General features: G+C 41.9%; 1 protein-coding gene and 1 long non-coding RNA gene across 2 annotated transcripts in view; both read right to left on the bottom strand.

Annotated features, from left to right (window-relative positions):
* LOC139029192 (uncharacterized) overlaps positions 1-10,466 on the bottom strand; it is a 1,029,896-nt gene that overhangs the window by 319,520 nt on the left and 699,910 nt on the right. The window lies entirely within an intron of this gene.
* Positions 7,647-10,466, bottom strand: part of LOC111978020 (neurexin-1a-like) — a 115,675-nt gene continuing 112,855 nt past the window's right edge. Inside the window, exon 10 of the mRNA XM_070448208.1 lies at positions 7,647-7,741. Coding sequence (XP_070304309.1) covers positions 7,647-7,741 — 95 coding nt within the window. The remainder of the gene's footprint in view (positions 7,742-10,466) is intronic.

Raw genomic sequence — 10,466 nt, 5'->3', positions numbered from 1 at the left:
TCCTTTATCCTCTACCTTGTTCTTTTCCTCTCCTTTATCCCTCTACCTTGTTCTTTTCCTCTCTTTACCCTCTACCTTGTTCTTTTCCTCTCCTTTATCCCTCTACCTTGTTCATTTTCTTCTCCTTTATCCCTCTACCTTGTTCCTTTTCCTCTCCTTTATCCCTCTACTTTTCCTTTTCCTCTCCTTTCCCTCTACCTTGTTCATTTTCTTCTCCTTTATCCCTCTACCTTGTTCCTTTTCTTCTCCTTTATCCTCTACCTTGTTCACTTTCTTCTCCTTTATCCTCTACCTTGTTCTTTTCCTCTCCTTTATCCCTCTACCTTGTCTTTTCTTCTCCTTTATTCCCTCTACCTTGTTTCCTTTCATCTCCTTTATGCCTCTTACCTTGTTCCTTTCCCTCTCCTTTATCCCTCTACCTTGTTCCTTTTCTTCTCCTTTATCCCTCTACCTTGTTCCTTTTCCTCTCCTTTATCCCTCTACCTTGTTCCTTTTTCCTCTCCTTTATCCCTCTACCTTGTTCCTTTTCCTCTCCTTTATCCCTCTACCTTGTTCCTTTCCTCTCCTTATCCCTCTACCTTGTTCCTTTTCCTCTCCTTTATCCCTCTACCTTGTTCATTTTCATCTCCTTTATCCTCTACCTTGTTCCTTTTCCTCTCCTTTATCCCTCTACCTTGTTCCTTTTCATCTCCCTTTCCCTCTTACCTTTGTTCCTTTTCCTCTCCTTTATCCCTCTACCTTGTTCCTTTTCCTCTCCTTTATCCTCTACCTTGTTCCATTTTCCTCTCCTTTATCCTCTACTATGTCCTTTTCATCTCCTTTATCCCTCTACCTTGTTCCTTTCTCTCCTTATCCCTCTACCTTGTTCCTTTTCTCTCCTTTATCCCTCTACCTTGTTCCTTTTCCTCTCCTTTATCAATCTACCTTGTTCCTTTTCCTCTCCTTTAAATGAACAGAACATGGGTTCACCTGGAGTTAGCTTGGTGTTCATAGATAGATATAGAGTATACTGTATATCTCAACATCTCCTTATTCACAACCCTTCCAAACAGTATAATCCTCCCTTAGACCAAAGACAGGGCTTAGGATGAAGAGGAAGAGATGAATGATGAAGAAGGGAGAGGAAAAAGAGAGACAGAGAGAGTGAATGTATAATGGGTGAAAATAAGCGAAGAGAGATAACACAAGAGATGGACAGTGGTACAGCAGGCCGTTTGAAGTAAATGTGAATGACAGTCTGGAATGTTTCACATCCGTTCATGTGTTATCATGGCAGTTAGAGGAGCAAAGTAGAGGGGCATGCAGGCAGTCTCTCTCTCTCTCTCTCTCTCTCTCTCTCTCTCTCTCTACAGCGTGAACCACTGCCGATGAAAATAATGACTACCGCACACTCTCCCCTTGTCCCTTGTGCATATTTTGCATAGCAAAGTAGGCTATTTGCTTCAATTAATGCAAGCATTCCCACATTCTCCCAGTATTGCTGTCTCTGTATGGCGCATCATTAATAAGAAAACATTCCCCCTTTCTCCTCCTTCTCTCCTTATTGCCCATATCTTTCCTCGTCTCCTCTTACAACGTTTAGGAGAGATTAATATTGCAGAATTCTATGTTCTCAAAGCCCCCCTTCTACTATGGTGCAAGCCTATACTGCTATGTTACTGTGTATGTCTCCCAAATGGGACCCTTCAACAGATAGTGCACTACTTTTGAGCAGAACCATATGGGATATGTTCAAAAGTAGTGAACTACCTAGGGAATAGGCTGTCATTTGAAACACATCTTGTCTGTTCACAAATAATGGCCCACATTAATCATAAATATCATACTATTCAACATGAAGGCAATAACAATGTATATACAGTACCAGTCAAACACACCTACTCATTCAAGGGTTTTTCTATATTTTTACTATTTTCTACATTGTAGAATAATAGTGAAGACGTCAAKACTATGACCAAACACATATGGAGTCATGTAGTAACTAAACAAGTGTTAAACAAATAAAATATATTTTAGATTTTAGATTCTTCAAAGTAGACACACTTTGCCTTGATGACAACACTCTTGGCATTCTCTCAACCAGCTGCATGAGGTAGTCACATGGAATGTATTTCAACTATCAGCCTTGTTTTTTTTGTTTTTTTATACCTTTATTTCAACAAGGAACACAGACTGAGACCAAGGTCTCTTTTACAGCTGGGCCCTGCATAGGGGAACAAGAGTCCCAAGTTTAAGTTTAGTCTGCAGGCTATTCCATAGGCAAGGAGCGTAAACAGGAAAAGGCAGCCATACCCAACTCTTGAGACCTGGTTTTAGGAATTATAATTTCTAATGTTGATGAGTGATGATAAATAAGAAGGTAGTTTATTCAGAAGTGCTTTATAGACAAACACGAGAGCATGTTGTTCTCGTCTCACGGACAGCGAAGTCCAACCCACATTTTGATATTAAACACAATGGTGAGTTCTGTAGCTAGCACCAGTAATAAACCTAAGTGAACAATGATAAGTAGCATCCGGCGATTTAAGTGTTGATGCCGTAGCATGCATGTAAATAATATCCCCATAATCTATAACAGACATAAAAGTAGCTTGCACAATTTGACTTCTATTTGTAGAGGTCAAACATGTCCTGTTTCTAAGAGGAAGCCTATCTTGGATTTTTAGCCATTTACAAAGTTCGTCAACATGCATTTTAAAAGAACAGTTTTTTCATCCACCATATCCCTAAGTATTTATATATATTTTTTTTATTTAACCTTTATTTAACCAGGTAGGCAAATTGAGAACACGTTCTCATTTACAATTGCGACCTGGCAAGATAAAGCAAAGCAGTTTCGCACATACAACAACACATAGTTACACATGGAGTAAAACAAACATATAGTCAATAATACAGTGAAAAAAAATAAGTCTATATACAATGTGAGCAAGTGAGGTGAGATAGGGAGGTGAAGGCAAACAAATATTATGTATAAATAAATAAAAATATAAAAAGGCCATGGAGGCGAAGTGAGTACAACACAGCAAGTAAAATAAAAACTAAAAAAACACTGGAATGGTTGGTTTGCAGTGGAAGAAAGTGCAAAGTAGAGACAGAAAATAAGGGGTGCAAAGGAGCAAAATAAATTAATAAATAAATACAGTAGGTAAGAGGTAGTTGTTTGGGCTAAATTGTAGATGGGTTATGTACAGGTGCAGTAATCTATGAGGCTGCTCTGACAGCTGGTGCTTAAAGCTAGTGAGGGAGATAGGTGTTTCCAGTTTCAGAGATTTTTGTAGTTCGTTCCAGTCATTGGCAGCAGAGAACTGGAAGGAGAGGCGTCCAAGGAAGAATTGGTTTTGGGGGTGACTAGAGAGATTATACCTGCTGGAGCGCGTGCTACAGGTAGGTGCTGCTATGGTGACCAGCCGAGCTGAGATAAGGGGGGACTTTACCTAGCAGGGTCTTGTAGATGACCTGGAACCAGTGGGTTTGGCGACGAGTATGAAGCGAGGGCCAGCCAACGAGAGTGTACAGGTCGCAGTGGTGGGTAGTATATGGGGCTTTGGTGACAAAACGGATGGCACTGTGATAGACTGCATCCAATTTATTGAGTAGGGTTTTTGGAGGCTATTTTGTAAATGACATCACCGAAGTCGAGGATTGGTAGGATGGTCAGTTTTACAAGGGTATGTTTGGAAGCATGAGTAAAGGATGCTTTGTTGCGGAATAGGAAGCCAATTCTAGATTTGACTTTGGATTGGAGATGTTTGATGTGGGTCTGGAAGGAGAGTTTACAGTCTAACCAGACACCTAGGTATTTGTAGTTGTCCACATATTCTAAGTCAGAGCCGTCCAAGGTAGTGATGTTGGACAGGCGGGCAGGAGCAGGCAGCGATCGGTTGAAGAGCATGCATTTGGTTTTACTTGTATTTAAGAGCAGTTGGAGGCCACGGAAGGAGAGTTGTATGGCATTGAAGCTCGCCTGGAGGGTTGTTAACACAGTGTCAAAAGAAGGGCCAGAAGTATACAGAATAGTGTCGTCTGCGTAGAGGTGGATCAGAGAATCACCGCAGCAAGAGCGACATCATTGATGTAAACAGAGAAGAGGTCGGTCCAAGAATTGAACCCTGTGGCACCCCATAGAGACTGCCAGAGGCCCGGACAAAGACCCTCCGATTTGACACACTGAACTCGATCAGAGAAGTAGTTGGTGAACCAGGCGAGGCAATCATTAGAGAAACCAAGGCTGTCGAGTCTGCCAATGAGGATGTGGTGATTGACAGAGTCAAAAGCCTTGGCCAGGTCAATGAATACGGCTGCACAGTATTGTTTCCTATCGATGGGGTTACGATATCGTTTATGACCTTGAGCGTGGCTGAGGTGCACCCATGACCAGCTCTGAAACCAGATTGCATAGCGGAGAAGGTGTGGTGTGATTCGAAATGGTCGGTAATCTGTTTGTTGACTTGGCTTTCGAAGACCTTAGAAAGGCAGGGTAGGATAGATATAGGTCTGTAGCAGTTAGGGTCAAGGGTGTCCCCCCCTTTGAAGAGGGGGATAACCGCAGCTGCTTTCCAATCTTTGGGGATCTCAGACGACACGAAAGAGAGGTTGAAGAGGCTATGCAGAGACCTGATTAATTTGAGAACCATCTAATGTTAAAAGTTAATTTGTGGAATTTCTTTCCTTCTTAATGCGTTAGGGGTGGTATACAGAAGATAGCCCTATTTGGTAAAAGACAAAGTCAATATTATGGCAAGAACAGCTCAAATAAGTAAAGACAAATGACAGTCCATCATTACTTTAAGACATGAAGGTCAGTCAATCCAGTCAACTTGGAAAGTTTCTTAATAAAGTGCAGTTGCAAAAACCATCAGGTGCTAGGACCGACACAGGAAAGGAAGACCCAGAGTTACCTCTGCTAAAGAGGATAKGTTCATTAGAGTTACCAGCCTCAGAATCTGCAGCCCCCAAAAATGCTTCACAGAGTTCAAATAACAGACACATCTCAACATCAACTGTTCAGAGGAGACTGCATGAATCAGGCCTTCATGGTCGAATTGTTGCAAAGAAACCACTACTAAAGGACAGAAATAATAATAAGAGACTTGCTTGGTCCAAGAAACACGAGCAATGGACATTAGACCTGTGGAAATCTGTCCTGTGGAAAAAGTCAACATTTTTGATTTTTGGTTCCAACCGCTGTGTCTTTGTGAGACGCACAGTAGTTGAACGGAAGATCTCTGCATGTGTGGTTCCCACCGTGAAACATGGAGGAGGAGGTGTGGTGGAGTGGGGGTGCTTTGCTGGTGACACTGTCTGTGATTTATTTAGAATTCAAGGCACACATCCAGCATGGCTACCACAGTACTCTGCAGGGATACGTCATTTGTGTTTCAACAGGACAATGAACCAACACACCTGCTGGATTTGTAAGTGCTTTTGAGCAATTAGGAGAGTGATGGAGTGCTGCATCAGATGACCTGGCCTCCACAATCACCCGACCTCAACCKAATTGAGATAGTTTGGGATGAGTTGGAGTGAAGAGTGAAGGAAAACAGCCAACAAGTGCTCAGCATATGTGGGAACTCCTTCAAGACTGTTGGAAATGCATTCCTCATGAAGCTGGTTGAGAGAAAACCCGCTAGAGTCGAGCTCCGTGGCCCCACAGAAATCCAATTAGCATAATAAAATAATCCCTATCAAAATATGTCAGTTTAAACTAGAGATATCTGTTTTTTTGCATTGGATTCGTCTTAGTCCAACACATCTGCTGATGTCGCACTTCCACATCTGCGGTGAAAGGTGGCAGAGCCAGAGTGGTGTTTGTCAGACCATGAGACATCCGAAAATCGGTCTTCTCACTAAATCATCTGTATAGTCCGAATGGTTTGGCCTACAAACTAGAAACTACGGAACGATGAGACTGAAGTTGGTACTGCCTATCTGCCAACTTCTGTCTGTAGTTTCCAAACAGTTTGGGCTACACGTGAGGTGAGACTCTCACGGACAACAACATGCCAAGAGTGTGCAAAGCTGTCATGAAGGCAAAGGGTGACTTCTTTGAAGAATCTCAAATATTACATATATTTAGATTTTTTAACACTTTTTGGTTACTACATGATTCCATATGTGTTATTTCATAGTTTTGATGTCTTCACTATTATTGTACAATGTAGAAAATAGTCAAATTAAATATATATCAGTGGAGGCTCCTTAGAGCAGGAAGGGGAGGACCATCCTCAGTGAATTTCATATATTTTATTTTATTGTGAAACATTTAAAAAGTTATCCTTTTTAGATAAAACTATAGTAAATATATGACCACCAAATAATTTATAAAAAACACACTGTTTTGCAATGAAGGTCTACAGTAGCCTCATCAGCACTCTGTAGGGTTGCACCATGGTGTAGCAGGAGAACAGCTAGCTACCGTCCTCCTCTGTGTACATTGACTTCAATACAAAACCTAGGTGGCTCATGGTTCTCACCCCTTTCCATGGACTTACACAGCAATTATGATGACTTCCAGAGGATGTCTTCCAAGTTTAGTGCACAGGGGCATTGTCATGCTGAAATAGGAAAGGGCCTTTGCCAAACTGTTGCCACAAAGTTTGAAGCACAGAATTGTCTAGAATGTAATTGTATGCTGTAGCGTTAAGATTTCCCTTCACTGGAACAAAGGGGCCTAACCTGAACCATGAAAAACAGCCTCAGACCATTATTCATCCACCAAACTTTACAGTTGGCACTTTGGATTGAGGCAGGTAGCGTTCTCTTGGAATCCGCCAAACCCAGATTAATCTGGGTTTGATATGCGCTACGTGCTTCAGCACTCAACGGTCCCGCTTTGTGAGCTTGTGTGGCCTACCACTTTGCGGCTGAGCCACTGTTGCTCCTAGACGTTTCCACTTCACAATAATAGCACTTACAGTTGAGCGGGGCAGCTGTAGTAGGGCAGAAATCTGACAAACTGACTTGTTGGAAAGGTGGCATCCTATGGCGGTGCCACGTTTAAAGTCACTGAGCTCTTCGGTAAGGCCATTCTACTGCCAATMTTTTGTCTATGGAGATTTCATAGCTGTGTGCTCGATTTTATACACCTGTCTGCAATGGGTGTGGCTGAAATAGCTGAATCCACGTACGTTTGTGTGTATATACTGTATCTAGAACAATAGCTTTCAACTAACTATCTTGTCAACAACATATGAAAATGAAATAAACGTCAATTTGTTGATCCAACGCCAGGTCAAGCAAGCCATTCACCGATTTACCAATAGGAATGCACCAATAACAATGCACCAACAACAATGCACCAATATCAATGCACATTTCATTGCATTAGTGTATTTTGCTTTGAAATAGCTCTCKTCTGCCCTCTAGTGACACAAAGTATGCATTCCAAATGTCACCCTATTCCAACAGTGCACTGTTGACAAGAGCCCTATGGGCCCTGGTCAAAAGTAGTGCACTAGGGAATAGGGTGCCATTTGAGATGCAGTAACAGTCTTTAATATAAGGCTATACAGCTCACTACAGTGGTGTCCATTCAGTCACGCCTCATAATACATGTTATGTCCTGACAGGTTGTTTTTCTGGCAACATCAAACAGATAAGAAGGCAAGGAAAATATATCACAAACAGCCACRGTCCCATCAGCGTTAAGGACACGACCCAGCTCCAAAACTCCCAGGCTCTGAATCCCGGTACACCAAGTGGGCTGGTCCAGAAAGTGTGGTTGAACCTCCAGATATATCTGGGTCAAAGAGGGGAACAGACAACTAAAAGTAATTCCTCGTTAAAACAGACAAGAACTTTCTAAGGTATGTTGTTCATAGCCTGTTTGTGTTATTTCTAAGTTGCACTCGTTATTAGGCTACTGGAAAACAATATTATAACAACGCATTCTCTCTCAGATACGCCACTCTAGCATATAACGAGGCCACAAAGAATCATCTGGACCCAAGGGAGAGGGGCAGGGAGTCCAAGAGGGGATTCATGTTCGAGCAGCCAGGGAACCCGCTATGCCCAATGGCATCACCGGGGAAATATCTATCGAAATGCCCGGAGAACGCCCTAGCATTTTATCTCCACCGAAGAAGAGGAGCGTGTATCGGGGACTAGATCAGAGCCGATGGGCGTGAACTATCTGGCAGCACTTCTACCCAAGATGTGCAGGGCAGCGGGAACAACTACATACACAAATCACAGCATCAGGACCACAGGACCAGAAACACGGGTTCAGGACCAGAAACTGACCATACAAAAGGCTGCTTTAGAAGCAAGGGAGATTATGTCAGTGAGTGGGCATCGGTGCGAAGGTTCGCTCCATAGCTAATGCCGTCCCTCACTGACAGATAGAAGATGCTGGAGAAACATCAAGGCCGGAAACTAAGATAACACTGCAGCACCATCAACACCCAAAAGGCTAAAGCAAGGCAGCAGAAGTAGTAGCACAGACTCCTACAGATATTTCAACCAATGCACCGTCCAGGTGAATGTACAGATAAATGTGACATACAATAAGTAGCTATAGCTATAGGCTGGGTTTCTGTATAGCACTTTGTGACATCAGCTGATGTAAAAACGGCTTTATAAATGCATGTGATTGATTGAGCTATGTCAGCTGTGGTGGATAACAACAATAATGTAGGGTTTCATTTATTAAAATCAGATCAAATGAATGTCATGGATTGTCTTTCTTTTGTCTGAACAGCGTCCTGACAAGAGAACACATTTTATCTGCCAGGCAAAATCACGCATCATAAACTCATTGCTATGGATGTATCCAAACAAATCCAACTAGAAAACAACTACTTTGCTGTTATTCTGGCTGCACTTTTTGACGTGACTGTATTTAACCATAGTTGGTTAGCTAGCAAGCAAAGGATAAGAACGTTGCCAGCCAGTATGGCAATGGAACATTTAGAACGGACAACTGGGTCACATCCATAAATACAGAACAAAACGACTGAACGACTGGGTTGCGTCCATAAATACAGAACAAAACGACTGAACGACTGGGTTGCGTCCATAAATACAGAACGGGTGCCTAAAAACTCTGTGCCAAAATATCCTCCAAACACCGGCTTCTCGGGTTTAATAGCATTGTCTTTTTGTATTGCCAGAGGACACAGTCATATACAGTGGTATGTATTCATGGATGCAAATAAAAAAATTCACAGATAAAAAAAGAAAAAACATATAAAATAATGGATCTTTCGTCTCTCTGCTTCATAAGTTTCCTTCAATTCGCAAGAAGCTGAATATATATCACCGATGAAAGCTTCCGAGCGAGCGAAACAGCGCCCTTCTGTCTCTGTATGTGTAGACCATCTATCTGATGTTGTCTGGTAAAAAGAGTCTACTGTTGCCACCTGTAGCATTGAATACAAGGGAAGCCAGAGAGCATTTCGCCTCCCTTAATATTTTTTGGTATAAAATAATAGCCAATCAGAGTTGAGCAAAACTGAGTGAGCTCAACTGTGAATGGTCAAGGGAAGCCAGTTTGGATTTGGCTTCACATCAAACACATCACATCAAAAGCCGAAGGTCATTGACCAAAGAAAGATACATTTTTGCATCTCGTTGTGTTGTTATCCTTCGATGGCTAGCTAGCTAAAACTGGCCCATTCCTAAATTAGCCATGGATGGAGATAGAGATTTGGAGTTGTGGTTTTACTAAATTATATATATATATATATATATCATGGTGGCATATGAACTACCAGGTTATAGAGCAAACAACACAATTATCACAACACATTATTTCCTGGCTTGGCTTCCCCAGTGATTTTACTCACACACCGACCGCTACTGGTAATATAATAATGAGTTGTCAAATGCAGCATGTACAAGTATAGAACAGTTGTCACGGAATATCATGACTGGAATATAATAACTGGAATATAATAACTGGAATATAATAAGTGCTAATGAGAACAGAGTGGTTCTAAAGGACATCAGTACTAAAGTGACAGGAGAAGAAAAGTGCTCCAATGTCCCAAATGAACTTGTTCGTTGTTGCCGCCATGATGACGACAACACTTCCCTTTAGTGGACTCTTCTGGCATAATGGCCACTCAGTCAAGATACAATTTATATGTGCAACTCAGCGTGTGGAACTCAATGTATGGAATGTGGAGTTTACAGCAAGCCTTTAACAAAGGCWAACTTGATGTGTGTTTTGTGATGGTTTACAACAAATGGCGACACAAAGGACAAKATGCATTCTTATATACTATTGGTTACTGTTGGTTGCACACACTGTATATAGATTTTTCTATTGTTCTTGACTGTACTTTTGTTTCTCTCTGTCTTTCTGTCTCCTGTTGTTGTATGTCTCTCTCTGTATGTCCTCTCTCTCTGGTCTCTTCTGTCCTCTTCTGTATGTTCTGTATGTCTCTCTCTGTTCTGTCTTTCTCTTCTTCAATCTGTGTCTCTCTCCTATGCTCTTCACTCTGTGTGTCTCTCTCTGGGTC

This window comes from Salvelinus sp. IW2-2015, linkage group LG18 (genome assembly GCF_002910315.2).
Source record: "Salvelinus sp. IW2-2015 linkage group LG18, ASM291031v2, whole genome shotgun sequence".
Classification (NCBI taxonomy): Eukaryota; Metazoa; Chordata; class Actinopteri; order Salmoniformes; family Salmonidae; genus Salvelinus; species Salvelinus sp. IW2-2015.
This window is presented reverse-complemented; position numbering and strand designations above follow the sequence as displayed.